The 15,550-nt window shown below is 39.3% G+C and overlaps 2 protein-coding genes and 1 long non-coding RNA gene across 5 annotated transcripts; 2 read left to right on the top strand and 1 right to left on the bottom strand.

The window, feature by feature from the left end:
- The first annotated feature begins 520 nt into the window (after positions 1-520).
- Positions 521-7,617, top strand: LOC124132363 (transmembrane protein 160-like). 3 transcript variants are annotated; one of them, XM_046496249.2, is made up of 5 exons: positions 521-600; positions 2,006-2,394; positions 5,229-5,253; positions 6,253-6,351; positions 7,272-7,617. In XM_046496249.2, the coding sequence occupies exons 2-5, from the start codon at positions 2,017-2,019 to the stop codon at positions 7,487-7,489; spliced, it is 720 nt and encodes a 239-aa protein (XP_046352205.2). In that variant the 5' UTR covers positions 521-600; positions 2,006-2,016; the 3' UTR covers positions 7,490-7,617. The 3 variants fall into 3 exon arrangements, with proteins under 3 accessions (XP_046352205.2, XP_048259207.1, XP_048259208.1); XM_048403250.1 differs by lacking the exon at positions 521-600 and adding an exon at positions 724-897; XM_048403251.1 differs by lacking the exon at positions 521-600 and adding an exon at positions 1,212-1,305.
- Positions 7,618-8,124: 507 nt separating this feature from the next.
- LOC125384314 (keratin-associated protein 9-1-like) lies at positions 8,125-14,598 on the top strand. Its single transcript, XM_048403248.1, has 2 exons — positions 8,125-8,910; positions 12,848-14,598. The coding sequence occupies exons 1-2, from the start codon at positions 8,639-8,641 to the stop codon at positions 13,623-13,625; spliced, it is 1,050 nt and encodes a 349-aa protein (XP_048259205.1). The 5' UTR covers positions 8,125-8,638; the 3' UTR covers positions 13,626-14,598.
- On the bottom strand, positions 9,854-12,805 carry LOC124150861. The gene is made up of 3 exons (XR_006863289.2): positions 12,565-12,805; positions 11,116-11,172; positions 9,854-10,019 (listed from the first exon to the last, which is right to left on the bottom strand). It is a non-coding gene; the product is annotated as an uncharacterized LOC124150861 (long non-coding RNA).
- Positions 14,599-15,550: the final 952 nt, after the last annotated feature.

Genomic DNA, 15,550 nt, shown 5'->3' with positions numbered 1-15,550 from the left:
TTGTGTTAATTTGCAACAGGTTTCGGTTTGGTCTGTTTAACTTACAAACATTGTTATTTATTTACCAATACAATGTTCAACGTGGGTAATAAATACAATACCACGATCATTTGAAGGCACGCTCGTAGGTTTGTGTATGCCTGTTACGTGAACTGTAATGTTTTAGACAGCTGGCACCTTCGCTTGGTTATATACCATAGTTTCATAAAAAACTGATATCTATTCTCTGTTTGACTGGCCAATCAGAAAGCTAGATTTTTACAAGTAATGATTTACATGCGGGTATATAATGGCAAAGAACCCTAAAAGGATTATGTTTTGTGAAATTTACTTTTTGGTAATTGCAAATATATGATTATTCAGTGAGTTAATCGATTTTTAACGACATTCACTTCAGGAAAATAAATAAAACGCTCTTGATTAAGTTTATCCAAGGACGTATACAATCTATACACGTCTTTGGTTGATCTAATATAAGGCGACTGTAGATGTGGTAAACGTGGATATTTTACAGCCGCTTCAATAACCTTTTACGACTGCTCGCTCTGACCCTGGCCTGTAAACAACGGCAGATAACTCTATTTTTTCCAACTTGATTCGGTGAGTTTAGTGTTTTTTCCTATGTGCATCATTGTCATGCGTGCATTACCTATTAAGCAACGTTATCTGGAATTTTGTTATTATATTTATTTCAATGAAAATGGTAACGTGAATTATTGATGGTATAGTTTTGACATATTTCGCGTAGTTAGTAATCCTGAAGTTATTGTTCAGTTTTCGTTCACGTACAGAGTTCAACTGAGTAGGGTCACGTCATGTCGGATATGCTATTTGATGATCGTCCGGTCTCCGCGAAACTGTCTTTAGACCTACCTCACACCTGTTCACGACACAAGAGTATGATCGACGGACTTTTACGTTTATATATATTAGGGCAGGGACGGGTAACTCGGGTACGCGGGTCGGGTGGGTACTGAGTAGGACCCGGGTACCCACAGGACTACCCGGACCCATGGTTAGTCACGTGATATATTGTTTAATGACAAAAATTATCTTGAACACTATGGTTACACTACAAGTCACTAATGTTCACATTTCCTTCTGACTAGGCACCCATTCCTTCTGCCTTTTCATGTGGTTGAATAAAGATATAACAGTCAGCTTCAGTGCATGCATGACCAGATTGTTGTGCAGAGTTGTGTCCCTTGGGCGTGTCAGGAACCTGTGATCATGGGTTTGAGTCCCAGATTTGCATGATCATGTTTCTTGGTCAGTCAGCACCATATACATCCTTCTGGGTTTCATGTAAGTGGTAAACATCGAAGACCTGCCTTACTTTGGGCATTCCTTTTCCTCAAGCTGACATTCCCTGATATACCTGATATATTGTTCAAACTGGAATTCATGTGTGATTTAACCAAACTCACTCAATCACTAAGAAAGAAAACGAAAAAAACTGTATCATTATGAAATGCCAGCTTACAGAGAAACTACACTGAATTAAGTCTGCATTTCAGATGATGTAATGTTTACTATTTGTTACTTAATGAACAATGGATAACCTCATGTCATAATTTTATTAACAATGCTTCAACTGACCAATCAGTTGTGGTGGAACGATACACGATGCATTGGTGGATCGCGATATTTTACTTCCCGATATAAGTATCAATCTTAGTCGCACACAAGTACAAAATATCGATTCATACCTTAAATGTTTACTTTAATGGCTGTTACACCAAACACTAATTAGTAGTGGAAAAGAAAACATTTTCATCCGTTACGTAAATCTGTGCCAGGTATTTGACTATCCTGTATATGAGAAAGATGGCTTACACACAAGTATCATGATACGTATTGGATCGTGAACAAGTTATCGTGATACGTATCGGATCGCACAGTTGGTGTATCGTCCCAGCCCTACCAATCAGTACTGAAAAATGTATGTGCAAATATCAGAAAGTTACAACCCTCAATGTTTAAACATGGATTATTTTTCTTGCAGAAAAGTACACAATGAAGGGACTAACCAACATCTTTACTCAGATGGTGAAAGTGAGAACATTGTCCACCTGCCTCAAACCAACGCTCTGTCCGTCCAGAAGTTCCTGCACCGCAAGACACTGTGTTGTCAGCACTGGCACAATGACAAATACAAGTGGCACGACAGCAGCAGGAAGACCTGACATTATGAAAACAAGACCACATCACTTATATAAAGGACAAATCCAGATGCCAGTGTCGACGTATCAGTTTATTCCCTCCAGGCAGATAGCGTCCACGTCTGTGTGTTTGAGTCGCGGCGGTATCGGAGTTGGCGGTGGGCAGCAGCACAGCGACGAGGATGCGCCGAGGACACAGACCAAGTCACAGGGAGCCACAGATTTAGCCTGGGTAATAATCATGATAATGGATTGTTAGGGTGACACGTCTTTGTATGTTTCAAGTTCAGGATTCAACAGACCAGAGCCAAAAACAAATAGTTTAAGTAATAGCCACAGTTAATGAGTTAATAGATTTTCATCCAAATGGTTTATAATTGTGAGACAGGAGGCAGTTTATTTTTTTATGTTTTGTTAAAGAAATAAATGACGAGTGGGAGGTGTTTATCGCACAATAAAACACTGCAGGGAGAATAAGCCATGAGGGGCGCAGCCTCAAGTGGTTTGTTCTCCCTGCAGTGTTTTATTGTGCATTAAACAACGACCATGTGTCGTTTATTTCCTATATGAGATATCAACATAATGTACAGCCTCTTTAAGGATGACGATAAATTGTACAAGCTTTCAACATATTTGCCTTTTTATCCCCCGCCCCGACGAAGTTGGCAGGGGATATAGAAATGGGTTCCGTCCGTGTGTGTGTGTGTGTGTGCATGTGTGGGAATTTTATAAATTTTTATTTTTTACGTTTCCATGGCAACAAGTTGGACTTAGGTTCTATAAGGGTGCTGTTCGTTTCCGGAGTGTAACTAAAAAAACATTAAATACTTTCTTACAAAACTTTGCATGTCTACTAGGCACATATTGAACTGGTGCCTTTTGCTATTTAGGAATTTTATAAATTTTTATTTTTTACGTTTCCATGGCAACAAGTTGGACTTAGGTTCTATAAGGGTGCTGTTCGTTTCCGGAGCGTAACTCAAAAACCGTTAAATAATTTCTTACAAAACTTTGCATGTCTACTAGGCACATACTGAACTGGTGCCTTTTGCTATTTAGGAGTTTTATAAATGTTTATTTTAGAATTTCCATTGCAGCTATTTTGACATGGCCTAAGAGAAATGTTGGGTCAGTTACCTGGTTTGGGACCATAATGTGTTAAAATGGCGGGGGATATAGATGACTTCGTCAACTATACGCTTGTTTTAAATAATGATGACTCCCTCAATAGAATCGTACAAATCCATTTTATGCACAAGTGGTGTATACCGCTTATTCTCATAAACCTCACAGCAATTAACTGTACCTTTCCTCCCAATACTGCTTGTCATATCTCTCCCGCCTTTGCATGCAATCTTTTGGCCATCACGTTTATCTGGTTGCCCAGCTACATCTATGGAAAACAACTCACCAGATACTCCCCTCTCAAAAATAACGTTGCTAAATATATGTCATCAAGTTGCGAGCGCATGTTCGAATCTCCAGAAATGACCTCATGATAGAACAATGTTTTATCATGAAATAAACCATTTTTCTTTGTGATTTTTTGTGTAGCTCTCTTATATTTATAAACAAACAGTTCAAGGTCTCTGTTTACATTAAGTTTGACGGATGTGATTCCCATGGAAAGCTTGAATGTTTGCAGGACTGTGTGTATGGTGCGTTTTATCAAGTAAACAAAGAATGGAACATGGATTTTCTTTGTTTTACAATTTCCTTCCTTGTTGCTTTATTGTTATAGTTTTTGGTAAGTAGTTGGTATTCACAGCTAAATTCAGTAAATACAAAGTCATGTAGTTAGGGAACCTTGGTCATTTATTATCCGTCCTTCCTTCCATCCATCCGTCCTTCCATCCTTTCATCCTTCGTCACATTTCGGAGCAGATCTTGAAAACCGTACCATATTTCTTCACCAAACTTGGCACATAGATAGGTCTACTGGTGAACTGGTGCCTTTTGATAGTTTGGGATTTTTGAAGAACTTATTTTCGAGTTTCCATGGCAACAACTTTGACTTAGACTGAAAATGGTGGTAGTCCTCGTTTACGGAGCAGATCTTGAAAACCATCCATATTTCTTCACCAAACTTGGCACATAATGTCATCTCGCAGTATTGAATTCATTTCCATTCTTGTTGGTAAGTTCGGCATTGCTTGTGTGTATGTTCCTCCAAAAGTGTCATGGACACGGTTGTTGCATTCATTGACTAACTTTATGCTGAAACACAACTCATGACAAATACAACAGTGTAACTGATCTTAAACCTACTCAACTGTATAAACACTGCCTCCTATCCTGTATATATTCTGGTCAACCATACTCTGTACTTCACTTGCTTGATAACGGTGTTAGAACCTACACAGAAACCATAGATCCTAATTGTAATAAAGAAGTTGTTCGTCCATATGTCTCATCTTTACTCATTACAAATACAGTTACATATTCTATCATAAACTGCAGATGGGAAACAACACCAGTAATAACTTTATTTTAGTGCTGCAATTTAGGCCATTTACAAAAAGGCCCAGTGAACATAGATCACAGGAGCTAATGCATTGCACACAACCGGACATGTCATATTGGTGGGGGGATATGAGTATTTCATGCTTGTTATTGCATTTAGTTATCCTAGATCAAGTGATAAGTGCCTGTTAAATGTATTCAGGGACTATTACAAAAACAGACTGCACAGTAAGATTTAATTCTCATGTTTGAGGTTATAACGTATATCGCCGTCTATAAAGCGACCCAACATATGAGACGACCCCCCTGTACAAGCCTTTAAAATCGATGCTAATTTATATACCCTGTCTATAAATGATAATAAACTGTTTTTATAACCAGACAGTGTAATTACATAAGTAGTTTGCGTACGTCATTACAGATTTGTTGGCAAGGTATATCCGGTGTTACGTGCTCACAGTTATGTCTGTGTTGGGGGAAAAACATCACAACTCTTCAACCCGGTGTATAAGCCGACCCCCCTTGAAAGCCCCCTATTTCGAGGTACGAAAAACTCGCCTTATACACAGCGATATAAATATTGATTTGTCACTTTCATTTCAGGCCATCCGGTTAGCAAATGAAAATGGTGAGTATGGGTAGGGTTCTATATTCCTTGTAATAGAATGCCAAAGCCATGGTTAAAATCATAATGGTGCCTAAATGTACACATACAAATGATATTTTCTTAGTAAACAATATCTTGTGACAATGTGTTATATTAGTGAACTAGTATGCAAGTAAACTGGACAAACTGAAGGAACATGATGAACAAGTGAACAGACTTAATGAACAGAATTTTCCACAAGGTAAACAGTGGGATTCAGAACACCAAGTTGGCAAGGAATTGGGCAAACGTTCTTGTTTACAAGTGCTTATAAATAGCATTCTTCAAGTTTGAAGATGGACCCAAACAATTGTCATGACATCTTCAGTTGTGGCAGCTTGATCAAATGTTGCGTGCATTCTGTTTTTACAACTGTTTTGTTACTTGTCATCAGTGTGTGTATCTACAAGTACAGTCAAGTCCCGTTCATCTGACATTGTTGGTTGCATATGATTAATGAGTATTTCGGATAAACGAAATTTGGTATTATCAACGGTCGTGATCGAAAATTGGACAACTACACGATAGATAACGATTCAAACATGTTGTAATAAAAAAGGAAAACGGAAATATTCATATTTTTGTGTTACATTGTTTGCGGAATATGTTTTCTAATCATGCAACCTCTAAAGTTTAACACAAAACACAAAGTTTATCTCTGCAGCCGTTTAAATATGCAGCTACTCGCCGACTCCTCTCGCATCAAAACACGGGGCTATGTACTCGCGGGCAGATGACCATGGAGTACGCTGATCACCGTGTCGGATTAACGAGACTGATTAATGAGTGATTTCAGCAAATCGTTGCAAATTAGGTATGTCGGAGTGGGAGTGCGAGACTGTTGGATTAACAGCACTGATTTAATCGGTTCCCATCATTTGTGTTGGATAAAGCCGATTGTCGGATTAACGAGTGTCGGATAAACGAGACTTGACTGTATTTGGGTGGTGAGCCTGTGATGCCAGCTGCTGTTATGTTTAGGGTACCTGTCCTGGTGCAGGAATACCTACCTAGCAAGTGCCGTGGCATGTGGGATGCAAGCCGAGGGGACGTTGGAAGTCTCACAACTAGCAGCTCAAGGTAAGCACCTAAAATCTCACAACTAGCTGCTGAAAGTAAGCACCCAAAATCTCACAGCTAGGTGCTCAAGGCAATCTTGATTACTACAGGTGTGGTCGCATGTTACAGGTGTGTTCGCTTGTTACAGGTGTGTTCACGTGTTACAGGTGTGTTCACGTGTTACAGGTGTGTTCATATATTACAGGTGTGTTCACATGTTACAGGTGTGTTCACATGTTACAGGTGTGTTCACATGTTACAGGTGTATTCACATGTTACAGGTGTGTTCATGTGTTACAGGTGTGTTCATGTATTACAGGTGTGTTCACATGTTACAGGTGTGTTCACATGTTACAGGTGTGTTCATATATTACAGGTGTGTTCACATGTTACAGGTGTGTTCATGTGTTACAGGTGTGTTCATGTGTTATAGGTGTCTTCATGTGTTACAGGTGTGTTAATGTGTTAAAGGTGTGTTTATGTAGGTGTGTTAATGTGTTACAGGTGTGTTCATTGATACAGGTGTGTTGATGTGTTACAGGTGTGTTCATTGATACAGGTATGTTCATTGATACAGGTGTGTTCATTGATACAGGTGTGTTCATTGATACAGGCGTGTTGATGTGTTACAGGTGTGTTCATGTGTTACAGGTGTGTTCATTGATACAGGTGTGTTGATGTGTTACAGGTGTGTTCATTGATACAGATGTGTTGATATGTTACAGGTGTGTTCATTGATACAGGTATGTTCATTGATACAGGTGTGTTCATTGATACAGGTGTGTTCATTGATACAGGTGTGTTAATGTGTTACAGGTGTGTTCATTGATACAGGTGTGTTCATGTGTTACAGGTGTGTTCATGTGTTACAGGTGTGTTCATTGATACAGGTATGTTCATTGATACAGGTGTGTTCATGTAGGTGTGTTAATGTGTTACAGGTGTGTTTCTTCTGGCTGGTATCAACTTGACCTGGGGCACCATCAACTTCATCATCTACATCCTCCAGCTACGACAGCGAATGGGGATGTCCCTTGTGGCATCGCTCATCAACATCACTGGTGCCACCTTCCATCTGCTGGTCTGGCTGGCGCTAGTCACCATGTATCTCGGACTCACAGAGGAACCCCCAGAGACACCTGATGGGGAAGAAGTCTGATACCTTCCCCAAAGTCAATGGGACACTTTAAACTTAAGAAAGACTGCCAATGCTTGCTGCAGTTACCCCGATATAGATGAACTAGGGTCCATAGTCTGCAAAGTCATTAAAACCAGATCTTTCACCCCGATATGATACCTGTCTGTGTCAAGATGTGAAGACACCTACATTGAAGGTCATTCACCCTGAATGAACGAGGCATGGTTCTTGATCAATCTGATGTCAGCTTTCTAAAATGATTCTGCTTCACACCTTAGCACAAGAAAACCACCGCTGAACACAGATATGCCCTTGATAGTACACCCTACTGAACGTAGATGTCATGGCGTTCAGAAACAACAGGATGGATAAACTATCCACTACAATATAATCATGTGGTTTTATGTTTTTGCATTCGGAAATCATCTACTACATTCATTTTAGCGATACGGATATGAAATGTACTTGTCTGAATGCTTCGCTCACTTATACCAAGACTTAAGGTTTGTTTGTTGGATTGTTTGGGTTGTTTAGCACTGCACTCAGCAATATTCCAGCTATGTGACGGCTGTCTGTAAATAATCAAGACCAGACAATCCAGTGATTGACATCATGAGTATCGATCCACACAATTGGATTACGATGACATGCATCAACCAAGTCAGCTAGCCTGACCACCTGATCCTGTTAGTCGCCTCTTACGACAAGCATTGTCGCCTTTACGGCAAGAATGGGTTGCTGAAGACCTATTCTAACCCAGATCTTCACAGGTCACCAAGATTTAGAAAGCAGATTGGCTGATTAGAATATTCCCCTGTGGCAAAAACGTATTGAGGTGTCCTCAGATCTTCATGCAGTGAGGTATTGTATGGGAGTAGAAGGTCTGATTTTTATGAGATTGCGTGGCCTGGAGTCAGTCCAGGTCAGGACACAGCTGGTGCTTCGTATGGAGTGAGACTTGGCCACAATGTAAGTAGGGCGATCACTTACTGCTTTGCTGATGTATCAGAACATTTTCGTAACTGACAAAGTGTTTGAACCTGCCAATTTGCCTGAGCCGCGTGCCCTTCGATACAGAGAGTTTGTGATGCTGCATGGGTTTGAACTTGTTGAGATAAATGTAGATGTTCGAGTAAATACAACAGTTGAACCCTGTGGTATCCAACCTGGATGTGTCAAACCCTGTTGTCTCCAACCTGGATGTGTCAAAGCCTGTTGTCTCCAACCTGGATGTGTCTAACCCTGTGGTATCCAACCTGGATGTGTCAAACCCTGTTGTATCCAACCTGGATGTGTCTAACCCTGTGGTATCCAACCTGGATGTGTCAAACCCTGTTGTATCCAACCTGGATGTGTCTAACCCTGTGGTATCCAACCTGGATGTGTCTAACCCTGTTGTCTCCAACCTGGATGTGTCTAACCCTGTTGTCTCCAACCTGGATGTGTCAAACCCACGGTCTTCAACTTGGATGTGTCAAACCCATGGTCTCCAACTTGGATGTGTCAAACCCACAGTCTCCAACTTGGATGTGTCAAACCCTTGGTCTCCAACCTCCCAGATAGCAGTCAGACGTTGGGCCAACGTTGGGCCAACGTTATCACTTACGTTGGGCCAACGTTGGCTATCAACGTTGGCCCAACGTCATTTTGACCGGCGGCCCAACATTGGGCCAACGTTGGCCGAACATCGTTGGTCCAACGTTGACCCAACGTTGGGCCAACGTTTCTTTGCCAACGTTTGGCCAACGTTTACCCAACGTTGGGACAACGATGTTCAGCCAACGTTGGCCCAACGTTGGGCCGCCGGTCAAAATGACGTTGGGCCAACGTTGATAGCCAACATTGGCCCAACGTTGATGGCCAACGTTGGATTACGTCTGTTTTATTCCTCACTATACCTCCCAGGCAGCCTGAAATGTTTGTACCAAGGTAGTTAAGACATCAGGTAACAAGGAATACATTCTGCAAGTTAGATTCACTCTGAACTCATTCCATGAAAGAACATGCCAATTAAATGCGCTCTCTTCTGGAAGGGTACCTCGGCATACATAGTTTGAAATAGGGCCAAGAAAAAATTCAAAATGTTTTAAATTACACGTGCAATTTGGTGCTATAATATTTACTTTCCAAAACCATTTTCAAGACTATGTGCAATTTGTTCACAAATGTTTCAACACTATTAAAAGATAAATGATTTTCACACAAGTTTGCAAATTAAAAACCATCAGACAATAAGCCTGCCACAAATTGAAACGTTTAATTTTTCTTGGCCTTACCCCATACATTCAGCATTAGGGCAACACTGAGACAAGCAAAATCGTCCATGCATCGGATGTCCTATGATCAATATACTTGATCTATTAAAAAATATGATAACAGCAACAAAATGACAATAGAATTCTGGTTTCGGTGACCTTTATTTATTTGTTACATGACAAATCAGAACTTGGGCTGAGTGGTTGAGGAGCCTTTTCAATCCTCAGATGTCAGAAGAACTTATCACAGGGATGATCTTCAACTGTATCCACGGTCTCTCTGTGTGCCTTGGTAACTGAATAAAACAATGACACAATTATAATAATGATAAGGCAAGGGACATTTTTTACATACAAAATGGTTGCCTTCCCCTAAATAATAATTTGATGTATGAAAAAAAGGTTTCAGCAGTGCTACCTCCACCCATCCAAGTCATAAAACTGTTAAAAAACTGCTAAAACTGGGAAGGTAGCATAGACAGTAATACCATGATGCTCTTGAATCATAGATAGGCAGAAAAGCTATTAACACTAAATGAACAAGAGTAACGACTCATTCATTTTTCAAAGTTTAAAACATAGAAAAAGCATAATTATCAATATCAAACTTTGCACTGCACATCAAGTTATAGGTCTCACAAATGTTGAAGAAAATAATTTTAAGTTCAAAACATGAAACAAATCATATTTTTTCTGAAAATACACATATCAAAATCAACATTTTCACTGTACCTCTTTTATTAGCATAGAAAGTGTTTCTTAAATTTGGAAAGAATCCATGCAGTTAAAGGTCGCACAATGTTAAATTAAAAAACAAACATTTTAAGTTCAAAACATGTACAAAAATTATATTGTTTAATAAAATACACATATCAAAATCAACCTTTGCTGTGCATCCCATTTTTTAATATAAAAGTGTTCGTTAAATTTGGACAGAATCCATGTTCTCTAGTAGATCTCAAGTTATAGGTAGCACAATTGTTGAAATAAAAAATATTTTAAGTTCAAATCATAACAAAAGCTATTTTTTCTTAGAAAATACACTAATCAAAACCAAACTTCGCACTGCACCTCTCCTGTGGGTGTAGAAACTGTACCCATAATTGGAAAAGAATCCATGAAGTAGTGTTCAAGTGATAGGTCGCACAAAGGTTGACATAAAAAGAAATATTTGAAGTTAAAAACATTTAAAGAATCTTATTTTTCCGAAAATATACATATCAAAATCAAACTTTGAACTGCACTCACACAAAAAAAATGTCTTTGGAAGGAAGGACGGACAGATAAACTTGATCACCCGCCCTTTTAGATTGAGGGTGTAATTAAATAAGAATCATCTAAATTTCCATTATTGAAGATGTTTGAATATATTATTTATTGCATCATGTATACCTTTCTGGCTGTGATGTGATGTAAACAAATATGCTTCCACAATACTGTAAACTCCACCTGAAAGAAAAATAGAAACCTCAAAGTATAACATTCTCAAATAAATCAGTAGCGATAAATCTGATTTACTAACAGTATGATGTGAGTGGTTATATTTGGCAAATAGTTTTATCAGCCAATAGAAATCAACTGTAATTATTCAAAAGCAATAACTTTACGTTTCTGCTGTACCTCACAAACTTGTGATCAAGTAAAAAATAATGCAAAATAGCATGCATATGTTGGCAAAGTTTCTAAAATCTGATGTGAAAAATAAACAAATAAATGAAAAATATATATTGCCAAATAAAGAGTTCCAATGTTGGAAGCATGAATGTTGAATAAGATTATGAATTGACCTTCCAATAAGTAATAGAAGTGTTAACACTGGTATTAAATTAAAATCGTGATTTTAGATTCTATTTTATTTTAAAAATAAAAATATGAATATTTTCCATATAAATATGCCATTATATCTAAGTTCTAACATTTACAAAGATAGTAACGTTGGAAAAATTAACAAAATGCGATATCGGAGACAACACAAGATGAAGCTGAAACAGCTCTGTAAATATTTATTGAAATATATTATTCTCAATCGGAAATGATTTCATGACTATTTCGTACCCAATCTAATCCAATACGTTCCCTTCGTTCTAACCATTACTCCCCCGCGGTATGCACAAATAAAAAAGCGATTATGCCATTATCAATCCCTTTCAAATAACAACAAACGCAATCCCACGGCCACTGATTTGTGATCGAAAACTGAACTCGCGATGTTGCCGACAACAGGGAAAAGCTCCGTACACTGATCAGTAGGAGTCTGCATGGTATTATTTTATCATGTACACGGAATGCTTTGAGTTTTGGAAGCCTCATTCTGAATTGTTCAGTTTAGTTGATCTTTTTTGACCGTAAAATTGCACAAGCGAGAACGAAATTGACCTTTTCAGTTGAGTTTGCTTGTTATTTTTAAACTTCCACGAGAATAGAAACAACCAGTATTCATTTACAAATACCACAGTCAGTGTTTGTTTAGGTAGTCATGTGGTCGCTCGCTGTCCGATGACCACCAACTGTTAGAAACAGCTGAGATCGACACTGCAACTGCACTTACGCGACACGGTGCACATTTCTTTGCACTAACTTGTCCTCACGATAACGACAAACTTTATGATACGGACAAGCGCGACTTTTTGGGGGGTATGCTAGTAATAGCAAGCTATATATTTGCAAGCAATCAGAGTGACATATATTCCTATTTGGCTTCGGGTCATGAACTTGATGAAGTTTGTGGTGTTTTCAATTTCTGGAAAATAATTACTCGTGTTGATATTTCTGAATGAACAATGGTTGTTTTATTCTCGGGTACTGTTTGTACATCATATTAGATAATGATTAAACACTTACCTCTATATATTCGAGGAAAACGGTATTCCGATGATCGAACGTGTGCTTGTGTCTCGTCGTCTGCTCGTTGAGAGGCGCAAAAAACGCAGCGCCCTCTCTGTGAAGTTGTCAATTACGAGTAGCGCCCCTTGGAAATAATTTCCGAAATGCGACCTAACGTTGTAACAACGTTGGGCCAACGTATAAAATCCGACCGCGACACTGCCAACCATTGCCGACGTTGGGCCAACGTCTGAATGCTATCTGGGCTGGATGTGTCAAACCCACGGTCTCCAACTTGGATGTGTCAAACCCTGTTGTCTCCAACCTGGATGTGTCAAACCCTTGGTCTCCAACCTGGATGTGTCAAACCCACGGTCTTCAACTTGGATGTGTCAAACCCATGGTCTCCAACCGTGATGTGTCAAACCCACGGTCTCCAACTTGGATGTGTCAAACCCTGTTGTCTCCAACCTGGATGTGTCAAACCCTTGGTCTCCAACCTGGATGTGTCAAACCATTGGTCTTCAACTTGGATGTGTCAAACCCATGGTCTCCAACTTGGATGTGTCAAACCCTTGGTCTCCAACTTGGATGTGTCAAACCCTTGGTCTCCAACCTGGATGTGTCAAACCCACGATCTCCAACTTGGATGTGTCAAACCCTGTTGTCTCCAACCTGGATGTGTCAAACCCTTGGTCTCCAACCTGGATGTGTCAAACCCTTGGTCTCCAACTTGGATGTGTCAAACCCATGGTCTCCAACTTGGATGTGTCAAACCCTGTTGTCTCCAACCTGGATGTGTCAAACCCTTGGTCTCCAACCTGGATGTGTCAAACCCACGGTCTCCAACTTGGATGTGTCAAACCCTTGGTCTCCAACATGGATGTGTCAAACCCTGTTGTCTAGAAAAAGTATGTGTAGACTCCCTGGTTGTGCCAAACTCACAGTCTGGTCCTGGCAAACTGTATTTCTGCCCAGAGAGTGGAAGGTCGGTTGTTTCATCCTCAGCTGCATCGTACCAAAAGATGTTAAAAGATGACACAACAAGTTTCATGCATGTCTCTGTATCAGTGCAATAATCTCGAACACGACGTTAAATCCCATTTCAACCCCATCACCTCTTACTATATGTATCACTAATTTAACCAGGATGTCTCAAGAGCTGGAATAAGTTATAAGTCTCACTAAGTTAAAACTTACCCTGCTTAGCATAAGTCAAACTTATTTTGACTATAATGGTCGGAACATGAAATGGCATGAACCATCAGAAACAGAGTACTGTTGATTAAAATAAGTGAGTTAATATGTATTCAGTTGAAGTTAATCTGTAACTGATTAATCATGTTACTGTATTCGACGTAATAAGCGCCCCGCTCTATTAAGCGCCCACTGCGATATTTGCTAATATATTGGCTAATGAACAATCCCAATTAGCACCCTTTCCGATTGATCAATGTACAAATGACTTACTTATTCGCATACAATACGCACTCGTTTGTTATATGCACCTATTATTATGGGCAATTAAATTCTGGAATAATATATGTCTATATAAACATTTCAGGCTGTCAGCATAAACCACGGAATTTACCTTTCAACTCTGTTTTTTTTCACCAAAATACTATCCTAATAAGAGCCCCCTATTTCTAATTTTGAGAGCGCCCTGGGCGCTTATTACGTCGAATACGGTAATAGCAACATGACAAGATAATCAAGGGTGACACAAGTGTTAAAGTATTAGAATACTGAAATGGTATTTTCCACTTTCCTATTAACATGATTAATTGGAAAAAAATGTTTTCATAGTATAGAAACTGTACTAAAGACTGTAAGCTGCTGGATTTTCCATATAGCTTTATTCATTATACACTATTCACAAAGATGAACCTAGTTGATAATGATACATATTTGATACGTATTTGTACCTTCTGTAAATGCTGTAGAGAAGATTTATCACATATTTATTATGAATGTGAACACGTCAAGGACTTCTGGTCACAGGTTGAAATATTTATCAACTGTAACTTAAATATTAAACTTGAATTCACAAAATATTCTGTCATGTTTGGATTTTGCTCTCCAAAGGATTAATTTATTCATCAAGTATGAGTCGACAAAAAACAGCCTTTGATGTCGTTAAAAGAATGAGTGATATTTGTCAAATTGAAAAATATATTGCAAACAAAAACAAGAGAATCTATTGTTGTCACAATGGAAGCAGCAGACTTCAAATATCTGTCCACAATCATGATAACAAGTGAAGCGTTCATAAAATATGTTATCCATGTATAAGTCTAATTATAGTCATCAAAACACTTCAAACACTGTACACTATAGTGAGTGAGTGAGTGAGTTGGGTTTAACGCTGCTTTTAACAGTATTCCTGTTATATCACGGCGTGTCAGCTTAATGTGGGAGGAAAGCCTGAAGTGATGCAGGTCTCAGACGTTTACCACTTCGGTGAAACCCATGAGCACGGGTATTGAGCTGACAAACCTAGAAACATAATCGGGGCGAACCGGGATTCAAACCCGCAATCATAGGTTTCTGGCGTGCCCAAGTAGCGCAACTCTGCACAGCGAATCGCGGCGCCTTAGACGACTGGGCCACCCGTGCCCCCATGTACACTATTAGTTGTAGCAGGATCACTCGGGGTACATGGGGTTTAATGTGTCCCGAGTTATGTTTTATACGACTCATCTCCGGCTCATGGTCTAGGCCTATTTCCCCCCAGGCCTATTACCCCCTGCCAATTGCTCCGAGTCAATTGCCCCCACCCACCCCAGCAAATTTCCCCCCTAGGTCATTTCCTTCCCCCCATCACAAAGGACCACAAAGGAAAGGGAAATATTTTCACATTTTAATATTTCATACATGTAACTTCCTCAATAATACCTGATTTCATGATTTAATATTTCACTTTGTTCTTGACTTCATATTTTAAAACGACAGGTTATGAGCAATTGCCCTCAAGAAATCTAAAATGTACATATCCTCAAAATTT

Source organism: Haliotis rufescens, unplaced genomic scaffold, assembly GCF_023055435.1.
Source record: "Haliotis rufescens isolate VD_foot unplaced genomic scaffold, xgHalRufe1.0.p SCAF_3, whole genome shotgun sequence".
Lineage (NCBI taxonomy): Eukaryota > Metazoa > Mollusca > Gastropoda > Lepetellida > Haliotidae > Haliotis > Haliotis rufescens.
The sequence above is the reverse complement of the archived record's forward strand: the minus strand, read 5'-3'. Positions and strand labels throughout refer to the sequence as shown.

Coding starts and splice junctions, on each gene's coding strand:
- LOC125384314 (XM_048403248.1), top strand. CDS start 8,639: ATGTGTCAAACCCTGTTGTCTCCAACCTGGATGTGTCAAAGCCTGTTG. Junction 8,911..12,847: donor CTGTTGTCTCCAACCTGGAT/GTGTCAAACCCA, acceptor TCCAACTTGGAT/GTGTCAAACCCTGTTGTCTC.
- LOC124132363 (XM_048403250.1), top strand. CDS start 816: ATGTCGGATATGCTATTTGATGATCGTCCGGTCTCCGCGAAACTGTCT. Junction 5,254..6,252: donor CCGGTTAGCAAATGAAAATG/GTGAGTATGGGT, acceptor TGTTATGTTTAG/GGTACCTGTCCTGGTGCAGG. Junction 6,352..7,271: donor CTCACAACTAGCAGCTCAAG/GTAAGCACCTAA, acceptor AATGTGTTACAG/GTGTGTTTCTTCTGGCTGGT.